Genomic DNA, 12,737 nt, shown 5'->3' with positions numbered 1-12,737 from the left:
GATCGATTAATTGTGAGCTATCTCTTAACGGATATCAACCCGAATTACGCAGATATTTCGCGCACGTTTTAGCACTAATCTCTCTCGAAGCTTATCATCCTTATCCTCATCTTTATCCTCAGCATCATTATTATCATTATTTCCATTATCGTTATTATTATACCCGCAATTATATCCGAATAGCGATCCGACCGCGACCTCGAAAACTGCCAAAGACCCCGTTTCCGGAAATCGACAAACTTCCTCAATTTATAATTGATTCACGATCGAGGTGATCGCGAGTCCTCGAGAATCCTCACCGATGATAATTTTTTTTCGACAAGTATATTAACTCCGGAATCGTAACTACGTATTGCATTTTTGTATTTCGTAAAAATTTATTTATTTTCGTAAATCGTTTTCTCTTGCGACATTAAAATTCTATTCGTCTTTCTATGCACCGTGAACAGTATTCCCGATATATTCTTTCGATTAATTTTTGTCTCCTCAGGATTTTGCGCAGTAAAAGACAACGATTGTAAATGATTTGCGTGAATAGAGTTTTATTATCATATAGTATATATTCATAGTATAGTATAAATTTGAAAAAATGGCCGGACTCCGTCTAAGATCGTAAAAAGTTAATTAAAAAATCTAAGTTCACTGTTATTGTATGTATAATATGTATGTAAGATTTTATCCTCGCAACTGACTTTACACGATATTCTTTGGCAAGTTTTTTTTGAAAAGACTAATCAAATCGTTCCAATAAATTGCTAACTTGTAAATCCGGGTTCCGAGTACCTTATTTTTATATTTATATTTCTTGCTTTCTCTGTTTCTCCGTTCGTAGGATCGTAGACAAGTTTGACATTTGGTTCGGCAATTTTATAGAAAAATGATTATCATCGTTGAGCAGAAAGTGTATCAACGTACAAGATTATCGTATTTCTGATCAATTGTATCGATTGTCGATTCCTCCGACATGCGATTAATAGCAAAATTTTACCTTTCATCGATCTAACAAACATAATAAATTAATTATCCCGCAACTTCTTCCACTGCATTTTGTTATTTCGTATCAGTGTCCGTCTATTCAACTGTATGCAAGCTGCGGTAACGGTAAATAATAAGAAAATAAATGCCGCACTGTTATACCTATACACTACGGATATATACTGCAGAAAAAGAAAGTCTTTTAACACGACCTCGAATGAATATTGACCGTTAAGCATGTGCTCCTTGCTTATGCAGCTGCGTACAATGCATGCCTACTTTGTGCGTATGTACGTACATACGTCGTGTCGTCAACTACTTGTGTGCAGAGAGAGAGAGAGAGAGAGAGAAAGAGAGAGAGAGAAAAAGAAAAGAGAGAGAGGTATCCGATAGCACTCGCTCCCAGCTCTTTGTTTATCGTTATATACACGTGCATACGCATGTGTGTACATAAGGATTGCTCGTGATAACACACGGTATTGAATATAGGCATGCATAACAGCATAACGTAAATCCGTGTAACGCGGGTGCAACGATCACGAAGTATATATAATGTACATACATATTGTATACGAACGTAGTCGTTGTTTTTATTACGGGTTGAAGAGCAGGATATATTAATGAAAAATGATGATATGCGTAGGTGGCGTGAAGGAAACAAAGAGCTTCATAATAAAGCTTGAGGTTATATGTATGTACACCATTTTATAGGTTTATTTTATGAAATTTTGTCGATGATCGATTAAAAGTCTGTTAGAAAAAAATTGGATTCCAGTTCTATAACGGAGAGTAAATTATGTTCTCTCTCTTTTTTTTTTTTTTGCAAACTAGATAGTACATTGGTATATCGGGACTTCCATTCAAGTGACCTAGAAATTTCAACGTTCTCATGTTATGCTTCTAGGCGAGAGATTTTATTGTTTTGTTCCGTTCTCTCCGTTCAGCAAACTAGACGAGCGTGAATAAGAACGTAGGAAGAATTTTATCAACAAAAAAATTGCAGACTATGGTCGATATTTTTCATTCTTTTTGCCACACTTTGTTCACATAGAAAAGCGGTGACCCTAGCGAATAGTAAAACAACGACAAAAACACATTTCCTACTTCAGACGACGACGACGACGACGACGACGATTATTCAATTTCACGTAACGTAATCGTCGGTAAGATCGGAACGAAGAAAGACAAAAGTAAGCAGCCATAGAGTAAGAAAATATAAAGAGAATCAAAGGACAAATGATAACAGGCCAATCAGCTGTCCCGTAGCTGTCAAATTACTGACTTCAGGTTAAGCGGCGGCGCAGCTGAAAAGCGACGGACGAAACGACCGTCAATTGTCTTAATTAACACACACAATGCGTACTCACCGGAGATGAGATGAGACGAGGATCTGGTCGGTTCAGGTCGATTAAAAGGCCGCTACAGCTTTCTCGTCTCTCCGCGAGTAAAAGGGGTACTCTATTCGTCCTGACACACCGAGCAAAATCATTCGCGAATCGTGACGGGAGACGGAGAATTGAAATACCCGAAGTAAGTAACGGTTCGGGCGAGTTTCTTTTATTTTCTCGTCCTTCTCTGTTAGGGCATTTATATTAATAACCTCTTATTCGACGATCCTGCGACGAACGCGCTACTCCATCAACACACGTCGCATCGTTGCGACTCGGAACGATCGCAATGTCGCGTTTATTTTTTCTTGTCTTTTCGTTTCTACAACTCGCACGGTTCTGAACGGAGAAATGGTTCTACACACGGCTACCTCCGATCGCCTCGCCGATGTATGAAACTCTGAGTCGAGCTTCATGCGCTGTTTATCTAACCGTGCGTGAGTCCGTTTCCGCTCAGCTGATATCGCCCGCTCCGTAGCATCTTTCGAGCACTGTTTATACCATAGACTTATAAAGATAGACTGAGCGCTCCTATGAGAGGCACTGACAATTACACACAAAGGACAGCGATATACCGGGAGTATTGCTCTCTCTTTTTAATCAGCGTCATGGTGGGAGAGTACGGAGCAGTGGAAGTGGAACAGCTATAGATATAGGCACATAATTTCGCCTCGTTCTATTATCTATCGTTCTAAATCTGACGTTCTAAATATCGTCAGAGAGAGAATGGAGTATACCCGGAATATTTCTGTCCTTTAAATGTTTGCTTCAAGCGGCTCATAAGAGCGCTCAGTCTATCTTTATAAGCTATGTGACAATTCGGTTCGACCGTCGCGCCACCTGACGAGTGAAAATCGAGTTAATTTAGTACGGTCGTCGATGTTTTGGCTTTTTTTATTCGTCGCCAGGTAGCGCTGCTGCACAGAGACGCCTGAAGACTCGCAATTCGATCAACACACACGCGTCCATTGTGGCGTGTGAAACGGCGTTTAGAAAGTACATTGAGAGTAATTAAGAATCGAATGTTAGGAAATAAGAAAGAACCCCTTAGAAAATCTCCAGCAATAGTATTTACGGTGATGACAGTTGATACGCGTGACACAACATCCTTATTATGTGGTCATAGAAATGAAGCTGAGAAAATTTAAATAACACAAATTGTGAGACCGACGACAGTTTGAGAAAAGGTATTATAATTATAACGTTCGAAATGATTAAGCTTTGGTATTTTTCTTACGATTCAAATACTTTCGGGTTTATTTCGATTACTATAGAGATGCAGTGTGAGACAAAACAACAGAGTTTAATCATTTCAAATGTTTTAATTGTAAAACCTTTTCTCAAACTGGTGATATCTTACCATGCACCATGCGAATTTGTTTGGATTCATTCCTATCACACGGTACGGATATCATTACATTCTTGTTTCTCAAAAATGGCGCAAATGACATTGATAGATATTTTGTAAACGTTTCATTCTCTTTTCCCAACTTTCATCACAATTCCCTTTCTTCTTTTTTCACTCGCGTGCAAACGTCTCTGTCTTATTTATATCGATTTTGACTGAATATTTCCGTCTTTTAATTTTTACATTTTGATATTCATGTGTTCACCTTTATTGTAGTTTTTTTGCTTCCTTTTTCTTTACATTATGTATTTATAAAATTACATTAGATGAAAAATGGTACAGGGTGTATTTGGTACAGTAATAATAATAGTATGTCCTAGCGGATATTTGATCGCCTAGAAAGGGAATTCGTATTTTATGATATCAGATACTTAATTTATGTATAATGTATGCGCGTATAATAACTACGTATACAGAAGAATCTGAGCCTACGCAGATATCCCGTATGAATGATCGTTCCTTTACGTAGAAATGAATGCATAGCGTATAATACGGTAAAACTCTCGAATAATATGGTGGGTGACGTTTTACGTTACAGTTGACTCTTAAAAATCCGTGTAAAAAATTTTCAATTGCGTAAGTTGCATAAAATCTTTGTCATTCCTACAACCATATCAATTATACCAAATTTTAATCGATTGTCGCGTATGCCATTACATATAATTAGCAGACACGTATAACACACGTACGAATCGTCTTTCGAAAAGAAGAACCAACTGCATTTTCCCTTTTTCTTCGGCAAGCATTTACTATACGATACAGATATCGATTATTAAGGAAATATGTAAGTACAATATGATTACGGTGTAAATTTAAATGTCGTGAAAATTCACTCCGATTCATTCGTTTTCGATATTTATTTCAAATCCTCTCGCCCTGCTTGCTTTTTTCCGTTCTTTTATTTCGCCGGATGAGAAAATAATTTCACAGCGAACTAACCAAGCGGATGAAAGTTCCGAATGAAATATCCACTTCTTCACATTGCACAATCAGTAAACTGCGTCTCAATAGTAATCGACACTCCCGCGATATTTAATATCAACCGATATTCAACCGAGTTCCTGAATTTCTCACGAGTGCGTTCAGATTACTATTGAATAAGATCACAGCGTTTTTTTCTTTCGTTTTAGGCACTACCCACTCATGGATATGAACAATAATAATGCGAGTCTAAAAATATGGAAAATCTATGAAATTAAATTATTATTATTATTATTATTATTATTATTATTAGTGTTGTTGTTGTTGTTGTTGTTGTTATCATTGTCAGTATTATTACAATCAATATTAATTAACCTTATATCATACACAGACAATACGATTACTTTTTACACTATCCCAGCTGCAGTGATTACGAATTCTAATGTTCAAGTCTCATTAGAATCACGTTATCTTTACGGCGCGTCTTACATAGCAAACCAGCTGCCAATTTCTTTCTCTCATTCTTTCTCGTTTCGTTCTTACAGGGTGGCTTAAAAATACATCGATGGGTTCTACGAATTTTACATTACACGTATAACAATGTTTGCATATACGTGCAACATATGGTACCGACACAGGCTTCTTACTGTAGTTGGCATTCTGCATACTTGGGAACAAAAAAATTCATCACCTTGCTAATCTATTTATATATATATATATATGTTTACGAAGTAAAAGGTGATCAAAAGGTGAATAAAAAAAAAAAAAGTAACAAAGAGAAGAAAAAACGTCCGCATATTCGATATTGATAAAGATATATTGTCTTATTGAACGATAATTTTACTTTTGTCATTATTTGTACTCGTAACTACAAAATTAACCGTTATAACGCATGTTATACTAACATACGATGAATACTGTGAGCAATTCTTGTGAGTTTTAAAGATGAAACTGTAATAGAAACTATGTCTAACTATTTAATACCAATGCGTCCATGCTCAACTCACACGTAATAAATTCTGCACTTATGCTTAAAAAATTCAAATAACGATGTAAGTTTGAACTACATAGGATATATGATGAGACTGTAAATATGAAAACTGAAAAAATCCTACCAATACGTAATTAAAGTACCGCGTGTACCATTAATTGACTCTATAAGTGTATGTAGTGTAATGTATACGCGATAAGCGAGAAAAATTATCGTTATACCCTCTAATTTCCTACAAACGTTCGGAGCAAAAAGAGAGACAAGAAAATAAAAAAAAAAAAAGATTAAATCGCTTTGAATTTCAGCGTGCAGATTACAATTGAAATTTATATAAGAAACAGCGAAACGGGTTTGTTTGTAATAAATTTATACGCTAGTATATACGTAACGGAATATTCGTATAATGCACGACGTAGGCCTGGCAATTATTTTGTTTTTCGTATGCTCGTACAATAAATTAAAGTCACAAACATCTCGCTCTTTATAACGCTGCTTTGTAAGCTTTTTCCACTTATATTCTTTCCAATTTCCTCACCTCCGTTAACGATCTTGTAACGCGATACGATATCAGACTGTTATGTAATTTATTATTATAAGTACATATAATGAAGTTATTCTGCCGCGCGCTAAGATTTGATCGTTCGCAATTACGAAAAGAAAAATAAGAACAATATTGATAACAATTAAAGAAACAAACAAACAACATTTCGCTTTTACAGTTACACAGCATTTAATCGACTCTCTATACACGTATATGTAATAGCACAAAGCGTACGCTCAAATGGCAGCCACGATTGATTGGTCAAAGTGTGAATTTCTTATATACTGTTATTTTTATTTCCATTTTCTTTTTCTTTTTTTTTTTTTAACTTTAGCATTTTCCTTCATACGATTTTTTTTCTCCTCCTTTTTTACAGAACCTTACACCTACCTTACCGCCATACTGTTACATTTTGATAATAATACAATGAACAATATCGGTATTTACGACGCGAATTATATAATGTAAGATTGATTCGAGTGCTTGCTGAATTTTAATTAATATTTGTATGCATTTATATAGATACACACACACATTAATTAACACGTGTTTCATACGCGTCACGTTGCGATGTAACGGTACAATTAACACCTCCGTGTTCGTAATGTGGGTCACCGTTTCTTTTTATTTTTCTTTTCTTGTATTTTTTTTTTTTTTTTTTTATTCAATGTATTTTTTCCCACCTTTTAACGTTTTTGTTCCGCCTCTGCAAAGTATTTATCCGATATACTGTAACTGCCACACCGGCCGTGAACTCTACGCCCGGTCAGAAAATTACAAGGTTCCAAACTGTTTTTTCTTCGCTATATATGTATGTATAATGATATCATGTATACACGTGTAAGTATATATGGAGGGAGAATGTATAATTTTAAATGGAATCTAAATCCCTGGCGAGTTATTTCGGCTATTCGAGATATTATCGTTATTATCATATGATGATCGTACCTGTATTACTTAAGTACTACCACATTATTTTATAACATAATAATGTAAATTAACAATATAATTATTGACTTAGCTACCTAATATCGATTATCTAATTCTAACAATGTATACATATACGTAATGTGTGTATATATATATATACATGTTTACAGGTAGAATTCACCATGAAATTTTATTAAAATAATTTCTAACGTGTCGATGTAGTTTATAACCCTTACGTACATCCTATTTTTGAATAATTTTTTCTTTCTTTATCCTCTCTCTCTCTCTCTCTCTCTCTCAACATTCAATACTCACAAAAACCCAAAAAAAAAGTCTGCAACTCATACACGAAATCTACAAGAAAACAACAATAATGTAACAGATTTGAAGATCCCGCTAAATAGGAATAAAAAATAAAAAATAAAATATCAAGTCCATCATTGTTCCCCGAATGTATAATAATACAGTATCTATAGATATACAAATAGTCTCCGACGCGTAATAAGGTATGCGTATAATAATATTATTATATTGTATTATATACACATAGCAAAACAGCGCGGTTCAGGCTGATGATGTTGCTGCCGATTTATATGCTCGTGACCAGCAGCGAAAATCCTCTTAACGACTAAGTAAAAAAAATATCATCTAAACCCTAGAAACGGATCTGCCGGTTGAGTTGGAAATATTTTTTGCGAAACTTACTGAAAATTATTGCATTTGCTGCACGATTTTTTTTTTTTTTTTTTTCTCCTCCTACTTTTCGTCGGAGTGTAGGGTGTATTGTATTACAGGTATATGACGATCGACATCTTCGTACATATACACGGAGCATATGTATTATACCTATGTGATTTTTGTTTAATCAAAGTTTTCCATGTTTATTTACCACACACGCTTACCAGGCAGTGAAAACGTGGCAACTTATAAATACGTCGCATTTACACGCTCAATCATTGAACGCGAACGACGAATTTGTATCTATAATGAAAATAAAGAAATGACTTAATCATTAAGTGTTTCGTGACTCCTCGTCGTCAACCGTTATTATTACAATATTACTGTATTTTTACCCCTCTTCCTTACCGTAATATTATCTTCTTTTTTTCTCGTATAAAACCGCCGACTAATGATGCGGAATTTTTATTTCTTTCTCGACATTTCTCATTACGTTGTCGCATCTTCCATACGCCGTTCCGTTTTATAATATAACGTTGAACAAAAGTTCAGCTTATCATTATTTATAATCATACAGTGTATAGCTGAAACTTCGCGCGTTATTTTTTTTTTATATATATATATATATGATGATTATACATCGATCAGTACGAATGTAACATGAAAATGAGAGTATCATTAAAAAGCCATCGAAGTATCAGAATCGAGTTGGCTATCTTATATCGTAATAATAATTCAATTCCGTAAGTCCCGTTAATCGTGTTTCCTTCCCTTTCTACTCTCACCCTTCAACTCTCTCTCTCTCTCTCTCAGCCTTCCTCTTTACTCCTGATCCCTTTGCCATTCCCTCAAACGATATCGCAAAAATTAAGCAAACCACCGCAAAAGCCCAGAGTTTTCATTCCAGCAGTCGCCGTGTTCGGTAATTAATGTTTTTTTTACCCAGCGACAGAAAAAGCCCGTAAAGATTAACCGATCGTGAGTCTAACGATCTGCTCGTTAATGTAATTCATGTGAATTAAATTGTGTGTACCGGTCGACCAAAACGCGAATCGATTCGGTGCGACAGAGTGCATGCGTTTTGTTATGAAACGACCGTGAAAAACGATAAATTTGCTAAATGAAAATATATGTTATTGTCGATAAAACGTAACGCGGTAACGACGACTGATCAACGAAGAGATCTGAGCTTCAATCTCAGCACGAAATAGGCCACGATCCTTAGGCCTATGAGGAATCCGATCAGAGCCACAACGTCCACCCAGTAGACCGAGTTCTGCATCGACATTTCTTCGAGGAATTTTTTCGGACTTTTGAAATGGCAATAGACCTCCGAGCACTTGAGTTTCGCCCGGTTATCACCGTACACCGATATCATCGCTCCCTCGAATCCGTACCGGATGTAGCTCACGTATGACAGGAATTTCAGGTAACCCGGTATCGCGTTGAAGTTCACGAAGAAACCGGAAAACAAGACGATGGGCACCGACGTCACGGGGCCGATGAACACTCCGCTCTGAAATGAAAAGGGTTCGTTGAAGATGTTCGATTTTGCCGAAGACTGCAGGTTCCGGACAGAGCAATTTTTGTCAAAGTTTGACGGGCTTCAAGTTCAACGACGACAAGAAAGCGGGCCAAGTTTCATCTGAATCGGTTCTTCGATTTTCGACTTATTTTTAGACGAAAAAATTATTAACTTTTTACAAGTATTTCAGGAACTGCTCAGGCTACTTTTGCAATCAAAATAGTATCAGATTTAGGTCAGGATGAGCCGCGCGCGATTCTGAGACCAAAAAGATTATATCCGTTTATTGGTTCTCCAGATATCGTTGGATAGAATATTTATCCATCGATGTGAAAATGAAGGATGGATGTTATTCTCTGGAGGTCAACATTTAATTTTTCAGATCACTGTGACAATTTCCTCTCCGTTCCGAATACAGAGTGTATTAAGTTGAGCGTTAAAGAAGAACGGGTTGATTAGTCGGAGGCGGGAGATTTTTTTAAACCTCTTTTTTTTTAACTACAGTGAAGATGTGACTCACCTCTACGCTCATCGCGGCCCCAATTAACAAGCCGATCGACTGAGAGACCAACGATGTCAGGATGCAAATGGTCAGGTACATTAGAAATCTCCGAGCGTCGAGAGGCTGAGACGTCATGAAGTACACTATCATAACGTAAGCAATTGAGTAGACGATCTGTGAAGTGAAAGGTGTCGTTAAGTAAGCGTTACGAACAAAGCACGGATGAAGATGATTATTGTTTAACTTGGACTGTTTCTTTTTGTTTTTTTCTTACTTGAAAAGGTAAATCCGCCAGAGATCTCGCGAAGTAAAACGCCTTGAGTGAATACCAGTAGTTCAGATGCTCCCTTACAAACACCGCCATTTCTATGGGGACTGAAACGGTAAACAGAGGTTATCGATAATTTACGAAATCGAAAAATATTGATCGTCTGATCACTGCAACTGTCGCTCTCTCATTCTACCAAGATTCGTTTTCTTCTTTCGTTCATTCGTCAAAGAATGCGTAACTCGTTGAAAGAACCTTATCATCCTTATCAGACCAAAGAGTTGGCAGAAAATGTAGAATTTCAACCATACGATAAGTCTGATTGAGAGTACAGCATTGAGACAGATACATCCGAATGCTCGATGGGAAATCAACTCTATCGTACTCACATGTGAGAATAGTAGGCATCATAGCGGTGAACATGAGGAACATGACAGTGAAGAAAACGCATCCAGCGTTGCTCATAACTTTCGAGGCCTCGTTTCCAATGTCGTAGTAAATAGCACCGATCAGAAACCCAACGATTATGTGTGAAATCAGCCTTACTCTTGTTAAAGTCTGCGAACAAGACAAAAGTCCAGCTACACGAATGTCGAGCTCTTGGTGCACTGAACTGGTAGAAAACGCATCGGGACATCGAAGGCAACGAACCGTTATTGTCAGTGGAACATCACACCTCTCGAGTTCCACGAGTACATAATTTAGTGTATAAAACGGTGCTGCAGTTGCAGCTCAGGGTTGTAAATAAGCGAATCATCCTGTACGAATGGAATACGCACCATGTCTCTGATCTGTGACAGGAAGGTCCGTTTGAGCAATATCCAAAACTGCAACCATCCGTTCGTCGGAAAGCCAACCTTCTGCTCTATGCTTTCGGCACTGTCCAGGAGGGACGTGGTGCAGGAAACAGGTACGTTTATCACAGTCGGTCCACCCGGTGTTTTTGCAACCCCGTTTGGAACGAGCGCCGGGGCGTCGGTGGGCTTGGTCTGTTCTTGGGGTGGTGATTTTTTCGCAATGTCGTTCGACACCGTCTGAGCAGCGGCCAGAGCAGCCTGATGATGCTGGTAGTTGTTGCACTTCCCGTTGTTCACCGCCATGACCAACTTGTGAACGCACTCCCCATGCTCGCCACACGCCACCTCCATTACTGGTCGAGAAAAGGAGAAAAATCGGTTGGCTACGAACGTCTCTCGACAGTCTGACTTTGACTTCGCGACGTATTATTCGACCTACCGTAATCAGCGGGGTTGTGGTAGCTCGGACAGTCGAGGCACATCGATGAGAGGAAGGGCACCAAACCCCCGACGTTTCCTTGATATATGCACTGTCCCTCGGCCAGGAGGTACAAGTTGTCGAACATCTCGAATAGCCTCGCGCTTGGCTGATGGATCGTGCAGATTATCGTCCTACCTGGTGGACGAACGGTGTTTTTTCAAGCTTACGATTACCAGAGTGCGTCATTATCGACTTCCTCACGTTTTCGACCTTACCTCCTCTGCTCAGGGACTTGAGTAAGCTGAGACACTGAAAGCAGGACGAACTGTCGAGGCCGGAAGTCGGCTCGTCGAAGAACATAACCGGGGGATTGTTGACCAGCTCCAGGGCGATTGACAGTCTTTTTCGCTGGCCTCCGCTGAGGCTGTGGGTCTGAGTGTTGCTCGCGTCGCTGAGCCCGAGGGTTTCGATGATCTCTGCGATCTACGGAAAAAGGTGAGGTTAGCTTCCGTTGACTCTTAACCCTTTCGTACGTACATTTTTCCTTTCATGCGATTCACTTGAAATTTTGTCTTCGTGAGCTTCCGAGCTCGCTGATCACGAGTCTGAACTCGAAATTCGAAAACTCAAAATGGTGGGTCCGATATGGAGGACATAAATTCAAAAGGTCACTTCATTTTGAAGAAACTTTGTATTGCACGGTTTTTGGAGTCGCTGATAACGAGTCTGAACTCGAAATTCGTAAATTCAAAATGGTGGTCCCAGCATAAATCAAAGAGTTAAACGAGGATATAGAACCTACCACTACTTTCTTAGACACGGCACTGATGTCCTTTCCTAGTTTCAAGTTAGCGGAGACCGTCATCGCCTCGTAAACGGTCAGATGAGGGAGCAGACGATCGTCCTGCATGATGTAGCAGGACATCTTTCGAAATCTTCTAAGGTTCCTGTCCTTTCCGTTTATCAGCACCGAACCGCTGAGGTGCGAGGTCCTGGAATTGAGACGCAACATTCAGCTGATGGAGAAATATGTTCACCGGGAATTTACGAACCGACGAGCCGAACGATTAGCGTCCAGGTTCGGGACTACTAGACCTCAAGGACTCACTTGTATCCAGCTAGGACGTTCATCAGGGTGCTTTTTCCTGCCCCGGACGGTCCCATGATCGCCGTCAACTCTCCCGATCTGAATTTTCCGTTCACGCATTTCAATATAGTCTTGTATCCTGAAACAGAAACGAATATCAAGTTTTTTCTTCTCTCTCTCTCTCTCTCTCTGTTTTTAACATCAATTTGAACGGTAGTTAAAACTGTGTATTAATAATTATCAATGCACGAGGAGTTTGTGAGGAAATAAAGAAAGCATGGCAATTTGGATCCATTGGATCGATT

At 38.4% G+C, this 12,737-nt stretch overlaps 2 protein-coding genes across 2 annotated transcripts in view; both read right to left on the bottom strand.

Annotated features, from left to right (window-relative positions):
* The window catches only part of LOC124300854 (ATP-binding cassette sub-family G member 4), a 48,139-nt gene extending 45,266 nt beyond the window's left edge, over positions 1 to 2,873 (bottom strand). The window contains exon 1 of the mRNA XM_046755280.1: positions 2,343 to 2,873. The gene's annotated coding sequence lies outside the window, so the exon portion shown is untranslated. The remainder of the gene's footprint in view (positions 1 to 2,342) is intronic.
* Positions 2,874 to 6,822: 3,949 nt separating this feature from the next.
* Positions 6,823 to 12,737, bottom strand: part of LOC124300853 (ATP-binding cassette sub-family G member 4) — a 33,337-nt gene continuing 27,422 nt past the window's right edge. Inside the window, exons 4-12 of the mRNA XM_046755279.1 lie at positions 12,454 to 12,571; positions 12,148 to 12,337; positions 11,621 to 11,828; positions 11,364 to 11,540; positions 10,907 to 11,277; positions 10,517 to 10,685; positions 10,134 to 10,234; positions 9,878 to 10,033; positions 6,823 to 9,348 (exon numbers count right to left, since the gene is read on the bottom strand). Coding sequence (XP_046611235.1) covers positions 9,004 to 9,348; positions 9,878 to 10,033; positions 10,134 to 10,234; positions 10,517 to 10,685; positions 10,907 to 11,277; positions 11,364 to 11,540; positions 11,621 to 11,828; positions 12,148 to 12,337; positions 12,454 to 12,571 — 1,835 coding nt within the window. The 3' untranslated portion in view covers positions 6,823 to 9,003. The remainder of the gene's footprint in view (positions 9,349 to 9,877; positions 10,034 to 10,133; positions 10,235 to 10,516; positions 10,686 to 10,906; positions 11,278 to 11,363; positions 11,541 to 11,620; positions 11,829 to 12,147; positions 12,338 to 12,453; positions 12,572 to 12,737) is intronic.

Source organism: Neodiprion virginianus, chromosome 3, assembly GCF_021901495.1.
Source record: "Neodiprion virginianus isolate iyNeoVirg1 chromosome 3, iyNeoVirg1.1, whole genome shotgun sequence".
Lineage (NCBI taxonomy): Eukaryota > Metazoa > Arthropoda > Insecta > Hymenoptera > Diprionidae > Neodiprion > Neodiprion virginianus.
The sequence above is the reverse complement of the archived record's forward strand: the minus strand, read 5'-3'. Positions and strand labels throughout refer to the sequence as shown.